The sequence below is a fragment of the Varanus komodoensis genome, unplaced genomic scaffold (assembly GCF_004798865.1).
Source record: "Varanus komodoensis strain SLA01 unplaced genomic scaffold, ASM479886v1 scaffold8, whole genome shotgun sequence".
NCBI lineage: Eukaryota > Metazoa > Chordata > Lepidosauria > Squamata > Varanidae > Varanus > Varanus komodoensis.
This window is the reverse complement of record NW_025336481.1, coordinates 15722773-15737479: the sequence shown is the minus strand read 5'-3', so window position 1 is coordinate 15737479 and position 14707 is coordinate 15722773. Positions and strand designations below refer to the sequence as shown.

At 46.1% G+C, this 14707-nt stretch overlaps 1 protein-coding gene across 1 annotated transcript; it reads right to left on the bottom strand.

The window, feature by feature from the left end:
* Nucleotides 1-1058: 1058 nt before the first annotated feature.
* On the bottom strand, nt 1059-14673 carry ZFP64 (ZFP64 zinc finger protein). The gene is made up of 6 exons (XM_044455665.1): nt 14557-14673; nt 11672-11911; nt 10691-10852; nt 7652-7714; nt 5800-6051; nt 1059-3282 (listed from the first exon to the last, which is right to left on the bottom strand). Exons 1-6 carry the CDS (start codon nt 14603-14605, stop codon nt 1997-1999), a joined length of 2052 nt encoding a protein of 683 aa, XP_044311600.1. The 5' UTR covers nt 14606-14673; the 3' UTR covers nt 1059-1996.
* Between the last annotated feature and the right edge of the window lie 34 nt (nt 14674-14707).

Below are 14707 nucleotides of genomic sequence, written 5' to 3'. Positions count from 1 at the left end.
GTCTGATGTTATAAATGATTCATCTAGGTCCCTCAGGGAGTTTCACTCACGGTTTGTTGATGCGTGCACTTGTGTTTTACCAGAGCAAGCGCAGAAGGAACAAATGAGAGTTATTACAAGCTGGTCCCTTGTTTTGCTAACTTTATGGTGAGAAATTGGCTTGATATATGTGTCGGTGAGCACGTACACATTTGCATTTCTAAGTCCTAGGTTCTGCACCATTTCCACAAATCTGAATTGTGCACTATTCAAGCCAGCTTAATTTTAATTACCTCTAATGAAATCCCTATGTTCTGGTGAATAGATTGCTAACTTTTTGATGAAGGGCCACTTAGGAAGAATTGCTTTTCTTTGAAAGTTATCACTTGTAGCAAGTACATGGATTATGGTGAAAGAAGCAGCACTGTTCCATCTCTGGCAGGAAGCAGCTACTGAGAAACTGATCCTTAAAGTAATGCATTTCGGCTCAAAGTTCAGCTTGAGTTCTAGCACCACCTACAGATGACATGAAATACCACATCCCAGCCTTCCCCCAGTGCACATGCGGAAAACAAGTAAAAAGTGGAATGCAGATCTCTCTACACACACGTACTGCATACAAGCCGAAAAAACCATTTCTGGATCAAACTACTCCAAGACAATGACCTCATATGGACCAATATAACATGACCCACCAAGTCAAACATTTTTATTGAGGCCTACCAGAAGTTCATAGTGGGCTGCACTGCGAAGTTTAGTGTTGGGCTCGACAGGTGACACGTTGTGTCATTGGTTCATGCCTCAAAAACATGGATTAGCCACTCACTCCACTGAACACTGCAGAAATGGGGGTGACCTCTGCTCCTCAGAAGAGCTTCCTTCATGTGCCCATTAAACGGCGGGACGCATGTGCTTCTTATTCTTCATAGCTCTTTCTGTTACTGCCAAAATGCCCCCAATCTGCAACATCTGACCCTACTGTTAGACACCGGCAGCATGTGTGCCATGGCTGTAAAACAAGATTGCTCATGTGTGGAATGCGCTACTCTATTTTCAGGCAACACAGTTTGGCACCAGCAGACAATGGCACATAGTTCAGGTTTATTCTGTTGCTCCCCAGCCTGGATACAGATCACCCGATATTTGTGTGGAGCTGATATCTGTGTATCTGACTGGCAGCTGCTTTGAGCCAATCCTTAGGCCTGGCTCCTAAGCTTTAACAGAAGCAACTAAGAATGTTCTTACTTATCTCCAGGCTTCATGGCAAGATACCATGAAGGGCACTTCAGCAAAGCCAATTTCCTGAGTGCCTGCAAGATTATACTGTAGTACATTCCAACACAGAATTTTAGTTTCAGATCATGTCATTATTTTCAGTTTAAAATATGTGTATGTTCGAAGTGAAGTGAAAGTTTGCAAACTGCAAGTAAAGACAGGGAAAAAAACGAAACATACTTTTCCATGGGGTTCACTGGGCCAACCTTAATCAGTTTAGCTGGGGATAATGGGAGTTGTAGTCCAAGACATCTGGAGGGCACCAGATTGGCAAAGGCTGCATTAGGTTATTTATCAAGGCTAGAGCTGGTTGTAAAGCTTGACGATCTTTGCAATGCAACCTCTTTCACAGATAGTTCCTTAAGGCAAAAATGTTCATGTAACACAAGAAATGCTAATGTGCAGCATTTTGGTTGTGAAACATTGTCCCGGACCAAACAAGAGGTTCAGAGCTGGAAAAGGTAAAAATGAACCATGTGTAATCAGGTTATAAAAACCAAGTTGCAGTGCATCATAGAATCTCGTGCTCTTCCACAGACTTTCCAGTCCCACAGGCAGCAACATCCCTGGGCCAGCTACGTGTATGGTAAGGGAACTCTTTCCGAGAAGGCATGGAGCAGCGAAATGGACTGGAGCTACGAGATTCCACTGTCTCTGCCTGCTCAACTCTACATCCCAACCATGAAAGCCTCCAGGGCTGCCTTTAATGTGCTGACAGGGTGTTGGATTGGCCTTCCCTGGACTAATCTGGAATGGAGTCTGCAGGACAGAGCAAGCTTGCATGAGTTCCACTTTGGATGATGGAGTAGGCTTGCTTGGATGCATCTGGGAGAGAAGAAGAAGAAAAGATAGGTGGAGCCGATGTTGATCCCGCAATGCTCGGGTCCTCATCACTCACCACGGTCACTTCTCCTGCCCCTTCCTGAATCAAAGCACTGAGTCCTTCCAAGTCTGAGCAGCTTATCCCAGCACCATTGATGAAAGCCTGGCTGGCTGGGACTTCGTGGTTGCCCACTGGGATGGTGGGAATCAGGGCCTGGCTCGGTGTGCTTTGGTCAGCTCCATCTTGGGTTGTGAGGAGCACTGCCGGCTGGCCCACTGCAAGGCTTTCGGCTTGAGAACCTGACGGAAGAGAAGGCGCAAGCAAGCTCACTTGCTGAAGTATCTGTAGCTGGTTATGGCCAGACAGGTCTTCCTGGCTCTGACTTATTAAGGCAGGAGGCACAATGTTGACTGAAGCTGCTTGGACCAGTCCACTGGCTGGAGGCATCTGGTGTCCAACTATAATCTTGACCTGTCCTTCACCATAAGAGGCAGCATGTAGCGGCACCTGGAGATGGCTGACGGTGATCGGTGCACCAGCTGACCTATCAGGGGCCATCTGGAACTGCAAGACGGCCAGCTCGGTATTTTTAGCCCCATTAAGTGCAACGTGCTGCCTCTTATGGCTCCGCAGAGAATCCTCTCGGACAAATGAGGCCTCGCAGAGATCGCATCTGAATGCTTTCTTGGCCTCCAGCTTGGCAACTTGCCTAGAGCCACCTTCCTTCAACCGCTCTCCTTCCATTTTATCGGTGGTTTTCTTCTTAACCTTGACTTTATCCTGGTGTGCCTTCTTCATGTGTGTAGTCAGGTTGCTCCGCTGTTTGGTGTCAAAGCTGCAGAATTCGCATTTGAACGGGCGATCCTTGAAGTGGATTCTCTCGTGCACCTTGAGGGTCGCCTTGTTGGAGCAGGAGTAGCTGCACTCCAAGCACTTCACCGGCTGCTCGGGTTGGTGGGTGCGCAGATGCTGCCGGAGGCTTGTCTTGTTCCCACACTGGAATTCGCACTCCAGGCATCGGAAGGTGTTCTCCATGTTGTGCTTGATGCGAATGTGTGATTTCAAGTTGCCTTTCATTGCACAGCGCACGTCGCAGAACTCGCACTGGTAGGGCTTCTCCCCGGTGTGTACGCGCATGTGTCTCTTCAAATCCGAGTTGATTTTAAATTTGGCGCTGCAGAAATGGCACTGGAAGGGAGCATCACCTGCCCACAAGACAAGTGAATTTGAATTGCAATTACAGACATCAGGATCAAGCGATAACAGCATTGTGCAGGTACAATTTCACAGTGGACACAGCTTACTGGACTTCTGTTTAACCAAACAAATCTCACAACTTGCCAGCATGGGCTGCACGCAAACCAAGGTGCACAGAAAACCTACAGAACCTGGCAGCATTGTTCCATTATGCGCACAATGTAGCCCCAGCATCTCTGGCTTCTGGTTAGAACTTCATGTGAGGGACACGAAGGTCTGGGAAGGGGCCTGTAAGTGTGCCTGGTCAGCACATGTGTTTCCAAATAGTTAGAAAATGCAGTACAACCAGCCAACTAAGGGTGGTGGAGTTGGTCCTCTAATGCCAGAGGTCTCATTTTGCTCCCATATCAAAGTGGAGCAAATACAGCACTTTATTTCTGACGCCCTGAAAAGCCACAGTAAAAAACCATAAGAAATGCAGTAAATCTTGCTTTGTCCTTAGTGGAAATCTTCTCCCAGTCAACCAATGTCTTTAAAAAGGGAATATTTCTAGGAAAAGGACAGTCTGTAGATCAGTCTTACCTGGGAATCAGGCCCTCTGAACTCAGTGGGATTTACTCCTGAGCAGACAGATACAGGTCTGTAGTGCTACTTGTGACTCAGACATTACCTAAGGAAAGCCCTGCTGGATCAGGCTAAGGTCTGTTCTGTCTGGCATTCTGTCCACAGTGGCCAACCAGCTGCACACAGGAAACTCACAAACGACAGCACCTTGCTGCTCAAGGTGCTCCCTAGGCATACTGCCTCTGGCAATGGACTTGGGTAGAGCCATCGAGACTAATAGCCAGTGATAGCTTTCTTTATGAGTCTGTCCCATCTCCTTTTAAAGCCTTCCAAACCTGACCATCACTACATCTTGTACAAGTGAAGTCAACAGGTTCACTTCCTCTTCCCTGTTGTCCTTCTTACCTGTCCTGAAGTTCTCACCAATCAGTTTCATTGGATGACCCTTGGTTCCAGCACCATGAGAGAGGGAGAAACACCTCCCTATCTACTTTCACCCCACCATGCAAAATACTGTACATCTCTGTCATGTCTCTTCTTACTCACCTTTCTTCCAAGGCTAAAGAATTCCAACTGTTGCAACCTTTCCTCTTGAGGGAGCTGGGCCAACTCCTTGATCATTTAGTTGCCCTTTTCTGAACCCCTTTCCAACTTTACAATATCTATTTTAGGTGTACTGACCAGAATCGGACACACAGGAGTCTAAGAACAGTCATAACATCAATTTGTTTAAAGGCAGTGGGGTATTGGCAGTTTTTCTAAGTATGACTAACATGGAATTGGTCTTTTTCAAAGCAGCCATGCACTGGGTCAACATTTGCACAGAACTGTCCAACACCACCCCAAGGTCTCTTCCTTGATCAGGCACTCTAGGTCAGATCCTGACAGCTCAGCCTCAACGTTGCCCATTTTTACAACTTTGGGCCCACCCTGAACCATGCTTGCCATTTTGATGGCCATTTTCCCAATTCAGAAATATCCTTTTGGGGGTGCCTCATGACCTCACATTCACAAATGTGCAAAATAGATACTCTTTTGATTTTTTTTTTTTTAAGCACATGAAATGCATTGACATGTCTGGAGAAGAACGCAGAAGAAGCAAGGAAGAAGTTGCAAGACCACCCTCCACAGCTGATTCCAACTGCCTCCTCACAGCCACAGTGTAGAAACCTCACGCCATCAATAGCTTTCACGGTATGAGCGGTGGGGTTCTCGTTTTGCTAACAGCTAATTATTGTTAATACCACTTCTCCGAACAGCACTGTTGGCTTACTTCTGCCGTCAGTGCCTTGAACCAAGTTCCTTTGCTATTTATCCCTCAATCCCCCGAGGTAGAGCAAAAAAGTTTCTTGGCATGGATTAAGACTGGAATAAAACATAGGGAGTGCCTCTGTCAACTTCCTTCTGCTATTCTTTAAGAAGCCCGGCACATATAGTTTAATTTACTTTACCAGTTAATATTTTATAGTTCTTCATAAATGGAAGATTGTAAAACTGTAGGCACAATTTGCTTACATATTTCATTGATCAGGCTGAAGATTTTTCAAATTATGATGTGCTGTGCTCTGCTAATCTATGTGTCTCCGTAATAATGGAGACCCTTGGTGTAAAATGTTTATTATACACATTCCATTAATGAAGATACACCGGCTGCCAGGCCATTGTATTTTACAGGCTGACCCTTCCAACTGCCTCTGGCTGCATTGCAAGAGTCTGTTATTGGATTTTTACCTACTTTCCTGATGAAAGCCCAGTGCACTGCATGTTCCAAGAGTCCGCTTTTGGATGCCAAACTGTACAGAGTCAAAATGCCAGCAGCACATTTAATTTTCTAAACCACAGATTGATCTTTGTCACAGTTTTAATCTCGGTGACTTTACAGTATTTGACATTGGCAAAGAAAGCTTTAAAAAACTTTGCTCAAGCGAAGCTGCTATTTAAGGAAAAAAAATTCAACTTACCTGTATGGGATCGAAGATGGACAGTGAGCTGGCTGGAGTTACGGCTGGCGTAAGGGCAGATCTGGCATTTAAAAGGGCGCTCATTGGAATGGATGCGCTGGTGTTTCTTCAGACTGCTGCTTTCAGCAGCTGCATAGTCGCAGAATTTACACTTGTACGGTTTCACCCCACTGTGGGATCGCATGTGCATTTTTAGCTTGTCTTTGCGACTGAAGCACTTACCGCAAACATCACATTTATGGGGCTTGTCACCTAGAAAAAGAAGAGCAGCAGCCCAACATGGAAGAGGAAGCAGGGTGAAGATCAGATGGGGATCCTGAATGTGTCAAGTTATGTATCCTCTACTGAAACATACAACTGGGGGATATTGTCTATGATAATTTGTCTCTCTTCTAGCAAATCAGGAATGTTTGCAAATAAAGATACAACACTTTGGAACGACATCTGTTTGCAGCACTGCATGCAATTACATCTCTCACATATTCACCCATATTTGCACACCAAAATTACACTAATAACCATGAAAAGATTTTGTTGCTATAGGACATTTATTTTGTTTAATGCAGATAATTAATATTTACATTTAGTTCAAGAACAAAAGCAACATACATGTTTTGTATGTAGAAGGTCCAAGCTTCACTGCCCAGCCTCTCCAATTAAAAATAGCACAGAGCTGGGAACGACCTGGGTTAGTCAGAGGAACAAGTACTTTGGGCAAGATCAGGATACAGAAGCAAAGACACAGGGGCAAATTCAAACCCTTCTACTGCCACATTCTGGATTTCCCAGATGGTACCACCTCCACTAACCATTCGGTGGTTTCTCAGCTTTCATGTAGCTCTTTCTCCATTCTAAGAAACTGTCCTAAGTTTTATTTACTGGCAGGAAAGGCTTTCAGTCTCTCAGACTTTAAAGGTTCCCAATTAATAGCTTATTTATTTTAAAAGAGGTGTATCCTAGTATTGCCATCGATTCTCCCCCTCCCCAAAATAGTCGGAACATTTTTCAGCAATTCAGAAAACAATGCAAACATTTCAGGGGAGGATGGGGAAACCTAAGTAAGTGAGCAGTGGCTGAAACATCAAACTAGGTTCAGACAACACAGTAATGCATACTAAAGCCAGTGTGGTGTAGTGGTTAAGAGCCTGGGACTGGGACTCAGGGGATCTGGGTTCGAGTCCCCGCTCAGCCATGGAGCCAACTGGGTGACTTTGGGCCCGTCACAGACTCTCAGCCCAACCTACCTCACAGGGTTGTTGCTGTGGGAATAAGATGGAGGAGGAGATGTAAGCTGCCTTGAGCCCTTTGTAGGAAAAAGGCAGGATATAAATTGAAAAATAATAAATAATAATAATAATAAAGGGCTGAACATGGGTTGTTGTTCATTCATGGGTTGGTGTTATTTGAACCCAGATTCACTATCAAACCATGGTTTATAATTCCTGAATAACCCACAGTTTATAACCCAACAACAAATTATGGCTTCTTTTTATGGGTTGTTCATAGTTAGCAAATCCTGATTTATTAGTACGGTTGGGTTCACACAATACAATAATCCATGTTTTAACAACAATCCATGGTTCAATGACAACTGATACTCAACTGAGATGAGGGTTAATGTACTGTCTGAACCCAGCCATTGTTTTTGCATTCCTCTTGCAGACATCTTGCAGTGAAACAATACAAATCCTGGGAAATCTTTGTCCCTTCCTAGCAAGATGTCCATATGTGAGGGGGTGGGAATCAAAGATGGTTTGTGGTCCCAGCCACTGCTAAATTACTTACTGCTCTTAAGAAATGTGAGTCCACTGGCTTAAAAGAACCATTAGCCTTTGTAACTCCAGTTATTTACCTGTGTGTGTTCTTAAATGTCGCTCCATGTCTTTCATACCATAGGATGTCTTAAACTGACAGCCTGGGAAAAAAAATCATACACCATCTATTATTTCTTGATTGATCTTTAATCCACATTTCATCCCAGAAATCAAGGCAGTCAAGGCAGTGCCCACCCCTTCACACAAGCCTGTGCGGTAGATCAGACTAAGAAACAGTGACCCAGGGAGCTTTACAGTCTAGCCTAGTCTGGGCTTGGCTCCTTAAGCTCTGATCAGCTTTGCAGCAGAGCAGAGGCCGAGTTCCTGCCAGGTGTGCCCAGTGTTTGCAGAGAGCTTGCCAGGGATCGAGACCCATGCACTATGCAAGCAGAACCCCTTTCCCCTGAGTGCCACCACCACTGGCAGTAGCAAGTGGGGAAAAAGGCTGGGAGCTGGGAAGGCCGCCTGCTGCACCTGCCTGTGACGCATCCTTCTCCTGTGCGCCACTGCAGGCAGAAGCGAGTGGGGAAGACGGCTGTTCCTCAGGAAAGGTGGCTGGTGCCCCCACTCACAATGCCCCCTTTGTGCATCCTGAAGCTTCTCTTAATAAGGAAGGTCGTTGTTTGTGCAACCAGAGGTTTGTGAAGGTTCGCAAACTCGTGCCTGCTCTCTTTGCAGGATCTGGCTGAGCACAAGAGGAAGTCTGTGAGCACTAGAGGGACAGATTCCAAAATAGTTTGCCCCAGCTGTAGTCACAAAATCCACCCCCCCCCCGCTTTCTGTGCTTTCCTTTAATTGCTTGCAGAAAAGTGTCACCCACAATTTCATGCTGGAGTGAGCCAAAGCAGAGCCATCTTGCTCCGCATCTTTGCTCTCCACTGCAATGGTAGGAGGAGATATGGCAGCTCCTCTGACATAGAACTGCATCGAGGCGCTCAGTCATTGCACTGCATGGCAGAGGACAGAACCAACTTGGGCTCCCCAGGAGAGGCCATACTCAGGTCCTGGAGAGGCAGATCCAGCACTGAAAGGGACTGACTTTCCTCGGCACGTTGCAGCAATCTTTGCACCGAAATAAGCATTTTAACCCATTTCCTCTTGTTTGAGGCCCAATGTTCTATACTCAGATGATTCTTTCCTAACGTGGTACCCAGCAGGTAGGCACGTTAGACTGTCGTCCTGGTCATTCCAAGCCATTGTCTGTGCTGGCCGGGAATGATGGGTGTTGCCATCCAACACACTTGGAGGGCACCAGATTGGAGAGGCTGCATTCAACTACACCACACCAACAACTTCTTCCACGTGTGCTAAGTCTTCAGATGTGTTGCTTGAGTTGTAAGTGCTTGAATTGTAAGAGACGGTAAGGCTGCGGACACACCATTACATTCAGTCAAGATTTTCAAACAGAGACAGATTCTAAGACAATGACTGCATATTTTTAAAATAAAGTTAACTGACCTAATCAAACAAGGAAGGATATTTTCCTCCCCCGTGACTTGGCATTGTATGATCAATGGCTAAATAAATTAATTAAAAAGCCATTCCATGAATCTTGTTGGAACTTTGTGTTAATGTCATTCACTCATTAAAATTAATTTAAGCGATGCCAATTTATTTCCTCATTCCATCTGAGAGGAGCGGCGCAGTGGGCAGAATGTAAATACAATTCAAAGAACAATTCACAAGTTTCAAAGTCCTTTGATGCCCCTGAGACTTCTGCAGAAATACAATTAAAAGCTCCCCTCACTCCCAAAGGAGGACCCGCTCGCAGCTCTGTTGATCCTTGCCGTCCTGCGACTGCATGCAGAACGGTGGCAGGTAAACCCAGAAGTGAGTGTTTGCCAATTCCACAGGTCCTCTGTGGTATCCATGCTCATAGCACCACCAGTCAACAGGCCAACAGTGGCGGTCAGATGTACATCTGCACATGTTCTGTTTTCAGCAACTTCCTCCATGCAGACACGTTCATTTGTTCAATAAATTAATTAAAAGCCACTAGCAGGAACCTGTTTGAATTTTCTGGTTATGCCACTGATTAAAACAATGCAGGATGTCAAATGCAATTCATGGTATTATTTTTAAGTGCCAATAGGCTAATCATGATGGAGATCACAACACCCTTTTCTTCTACCTACACATACACAGGAATGTGCCCTAAAAGATATGACTGGCAAATGCAAAGATGCACTTGGCTATTGTAGAAAGCTGTTATAGAAGGCTCTATTGCCACAGCTTAATGGCTGAGCTTATGTGATTCATACATAAAGCCTTAGGTCTAATCCCTGCTAAAGCATTTCAGGATCTCCTTGGTAGGCTGTGAACTGCCCAGATTGCTTCAGCTATTGCACAGTATAAAAATACCTGAAAGTTTGGAGAGCTATATTCTGGGAACAGAAAATACTGGGATGGACAGACGGGATGGTCTGACTTGATAAGCCAGATCTTTCTAAGTGAAATGTTCCTGCATCAATGTGTATTCAAAACCTGTCCTCCCACGGTAGCTGAGCCTCGTTAATTGGGAACTGCTTTGTTCTTTCCAGATATTTTCATGCCAATCAGACACTAGCTAATAGGAAGGAAATGCTCTTCAAAGACACCTCAAAGACTAGCAGCCAATTCACCTCCTTCCATCAGTGCGGGAGTTTACAGTACACCATGTTGCTTTCGTATTCTTCGAGGAGATAAACGTTTCCTACCCAAGATCAAAATTACAACCTGGGACCAGCAGTAGCCTGTGGAACAGGAGGTGCCGAACTTGCCTTCATTAGAGGTTCTGATGGAAAGGCTAGTTGTCTACCTATTAAGAATGCTGTAGCACTGCAGCCTTCCTGAAGCTGGCACCCCCCCAGATGTGCTGAACTCCAACTCCCAGAATTCCTCAGTCCAACACATCTGCAGGGCACCACATCAGGGGAGACAGCGGCAGTGGATTTCCTGCAGTGGTAGGGATTGGACTAGATTACCTTTGAGGTCTGTCTCAGCTCTAGAATTCTGTGACCAATCAGTCCAAACAATGGAAGCGAACATTTCTATCAAACCCAGATTGTCTCATCCTTTATCAAAGGCTTGTACTTTACCTGGATAACAGCAGTCCAGCTTCTTTTGTGCGGCTGATGCAGTGGACTTTTTGGTGCGAGGTTTTGGTGGAGTGGTGACCACAGTAGCAGTCTGAGGCTCACTGTTCTCACCAGGAAGGTAGGTCTGGTAGCCATGCTCAAAAACAAACTCAGGTGCAGAAACTGAAAAGCATACGATGATGACATTTTAACACCTGAACATTGCAATTCATTATGCAAATCAACATGTAATTAAAAAAAATCTTTCAATACTGAGACGTCCAATGCATTTTTTTTCCTGGCCAGTAAGAGACATACCACCAAGTTAATCCAATAAAACGACCAATTGGAAGTGAATATTTAATTCATTATGAGAGTTAGATCACAATCCTATTCATGCTTAAACAGAAAAAAAATCCACAATACCTAGCACTATAGCAGTTGTAGGACTTTTATTTATCTAAACATGTATAGGAAGCACCCTTAACAGTGGAATTCCATGCACTGATTGGGTTCACACAATGTGGCAGGTCACTGTGGCTTAATTAAATCACAATTAGCAGGACTGCATGTGAGGCGTGTTCAGCTGCTGTTTTAAATATACAACCTCTGACTGGGATTATAGCATGTTGTGTGAACCTGGCTATCAGTTATAATACATTAAATACATAATCTTCAGCTTACACTCATTCTTTTGACTTATGAAGCAGTGGAGGCAGGTGGATCCAATGTTTGGAGTGTTGTATTCACTCTGGGTCTTAGTCTGAACCCCTAAGGAGCTATTCATGGTGCTGAACTCCCCAAACAGGTTCAGAACCAGGTATAAGTCCTTGAAAGTTCAGAGTCAACAGTACATACACCCTCTCCCCAACTGCCATCAGCTACGGTAACTTATAAGTAAACATGTGGCTTGATTGGGTACTGTTCTACAGGGGAGATTTAAGCCCTCTGTTCCAGCTACTTCTTTCTTAAGAACACCTTCCAGTGGCACCTGGATATTACCTGTGATGGTCTGGGTCTCTGAAGTGATGGTTCTTGTTGCAGTTTGGGTCTGTGCTGCTGGAACTGTTTCTTCTGCCACAAACTGCACCGTACTGGTGGTACCAGCTGTTGCACCCGAGATTTGACAGCCAGTTCTCTTGTGAGCAACAAAAGCATCCAGGTTATTGAACTGTTGCTTGCACAGACCACAAATGTGGATATCTGGAGTGAGTTCCACGAGGACAGTGGTGCCTCCTGGAACTGTGAAATACACGGGTTGGACTGAGTAATAGTCATCCAAGGAACGATTGATGAAATGCTTTATGATTAAAAGGCTTATGAGCTACTGGAAACAAAGTTCTCATCTAGTAATTAAGTACTTGTGGAGGAGGAGACTCTGGCATAGTATTAATGATCCTGCCTGATCTTGGAAGCTAAGCAGGATTGGGTCTGGTTGAAATCTGGATGGGTGACTTAAATGTTGTGAACTGCCCAGAGAACTTAACTGGTGGTATAGAAATGTAATAGTAGTAATAGTTATTATTCTAATGGAGATTACTAAAGGAAGCACTTAGTGAATGGGGCGGCGGGTCATGGTATATTCCCTTAGTGTTGGTGCAAATATTTATTTGGGTTATTTCTAGGCCGTCCATCACTTTTGTCTCTGGAAGGCTTACATTAATACATTGACACTAGACTAGAAATATTGGCCAACTATTCCAAGATGTAATTTCTCAGTCTCTAGGATGATAGAATGAGACATCAATAACTTCTAGAACTTACACCAGTATCATTGGGCTATATTTTTGCACAATAAAATTTTGTGAAGGAAGTGATTAGAGCACTAATATTTAGTTGTAGGTAACCCTGATGATCACCTGGTTCGATTCCTGCTCAACTCACGATCTACAATCCAGGTTGCAGCTACAACATCCCAGATTAATGGCTACCCAACCTCTGCTTAAACTCTCAAAGGCTGGAGAGCCATCCATTTTGCAAGGGAGTCTGTTCCATGCTTGGATACCTCTCTGAGTTAGGAAGCGTCTCCTTGCCAAAATCATATTCCCTGCAATTTCCATCAATTGGGTCTAATTTCATCTTCTGGGCAGTCATTCTTGAGGTTTTCACTCCCTCCACAAATTACTAGAAGCTAAATCATGGGTAGAATTGGCCATACACACATAAAACCTGGAAAAGCAGAGAGATGCTCTCCTTATGCTGCAATTCAAGAGGTTTATTTTGAGGTGTACCCCCCACAATTCTATCTATGTCATTCAGAGGTATGTACTACTTACTTCAATTGGGATGGGGGGCTTTTTCTAGGCTGGCAGGGATGCTAGAGCTAACCTCCAGCAGCCCGCATGATTTCTAAGCTGCCATCAAAATTCAGGCAGCTGTGCTGCTGATCTGTATCAATGAACCTTTTCTACTATCCGCATCAACTGCAGGACCTGTTAAGCTAATGGATCTTAGCTTCCTATTCAAGACCAAGCCATGTCCAACTTCTTTGCAATCTAACAGGATACAAGGTATTATTGCTAGGAAAATTCATTCCCCCTCATCCACAAAGGTAGCAGCTGTGTATGCTGGGGCAGGGGTCAGATGATGTTAGCATCCCCGATAGTAAAAAGTGCCTTGGGAGCTGGTTCCACTACACCACAGAAATACTGTGCACGGAAAAAGAATGCTCCATTCCTTCCCTGCTGATCCTCTCCCTGGTCTGCATGGAATTCCAAGTAGTCTCCTGCAATTACTGCTTGCTGATGGATAAGAAGAGCTGTTGGATCAGTCTGAGGGTCCATCAAGTCCAGCATTCTGTTCAGAGTGGCCAACCAGTTGACCACCAGAAACCCACAAGTGGGACATGAGTAACCAGCGCCCCCTTGTGCACATAGGAATGCTGCCTTTGATACAGGAAGCATCAGGACTAGCAGCCACTGATAGCCTTCTCTTCCATGAATTAGCCAGCTAGGGCTTAAACAGAAGCCCGCCCTAATACACTGGTCCGTAACTTTCTGCTCTATCAGTTAGGTGGGAGAATGAAGGTTTGCACGGATGCAGTGCACACACCTTTTATATCACAGGGACTCTGAGGTTTTCCGCCCGGTGCCCTCCCCACCACCTGCATCAATCCCCCGTCATTCCCAGAGGAGCTGCCATCCGCAGGGCTACAGCAGTGAATGAATTTTCCCAGCAGCATTATAGTTCCTTGTTACACTCAGAGCTGTGAAGACCCAGGAAAAAACAAAAAAATACAGTTCTTTCCTGATCTCCCTGCCCCGCACGCCAAATAAAACGAAACCCTTCTTCTTTATTCTTGTCTCCCCCACCTCCCCGCCGGGCCTGCACATCGCTACTTATAACGCATTATTCGTGTTCTGATCCTGAATGACCAGGGACAGGCTGGGAATTGTAGGCCTCCCCCGCCAATATGCACAGGATTGCTGCCCAAGCGCTGCGGCCAGCCAGCTGGCACGCTCGCTGCAACCCAGGCAGCTCGCACTCGCGGCACGCTGCAGAGACGTCGTCAAAATGGCTCCGAAGCAGCACGCAGCTTGCATCTGCCCACGCCCCCGGGCTGTGCAGGCGGCCGCTGCAGCAAGCCTGCACGCAGCGAGCCGCGCGAACGCGGAACCGGCAGCCGCCGTTCCCTTCCCTTCCCGCCTCTCGAGATTCAAGCTCTTCGCCGCTTCTCCCGCCCGCGCCCGCCTTCCTGCTCCAGCTCGCGGCGCCTCCCAGCCAGGTTCCCGGGCCCGCTCTCGCTTGGCAGCCAGGTTCCCGGGCTCGGCCGACGCGCTCGCTTCTTCTGCCGCTACTCAGGTTTCGGGGCCCGGCCGAGCGCAGGCTCCGGGCGGCTTCTCCAACGCCCGGGCCCCGGAGCGCGGATAAGCTGCGCAACCACTTACATTGCACGGCGCCCGGGAAGGGCTGGTCGCTCGGGGCGCCCCCGTTCATCGCCGTTGCCGTTGCAGTTTGGCATGCGCGAAGCCTGGCGCGCTCCGCAATGCAACGCAACGCAACGCAAAGCAAAGCAAGGAAGGGGAGTCTTGGCAGTAG

Bases quoted from the DNA above. Each gene is read 5' to 3' on its own strand.
- ZFP64 (XM_044455665.1), bottom strand. From the start codon at position 14,605: ATGAACGGGGGCGCCCCGAGCGACCAGCCCTTCCCGGGCGCCGTGCAA. The intron at 11,912-14,556 runs GTAAGTGGTTGC...TGTATTTCACAG, and splicing joins CTTCCCGGGCGCCGTGCAAT to TTCCAGGAGGCACCACTGTC. The intron at 3,283-5,799 runs GTAAGTTGAATT...TCTTGTGGGCAG, and splicing joins CCATCTTCGATCCCATACAG to GTGATGCTCCCTTCCAGTGC.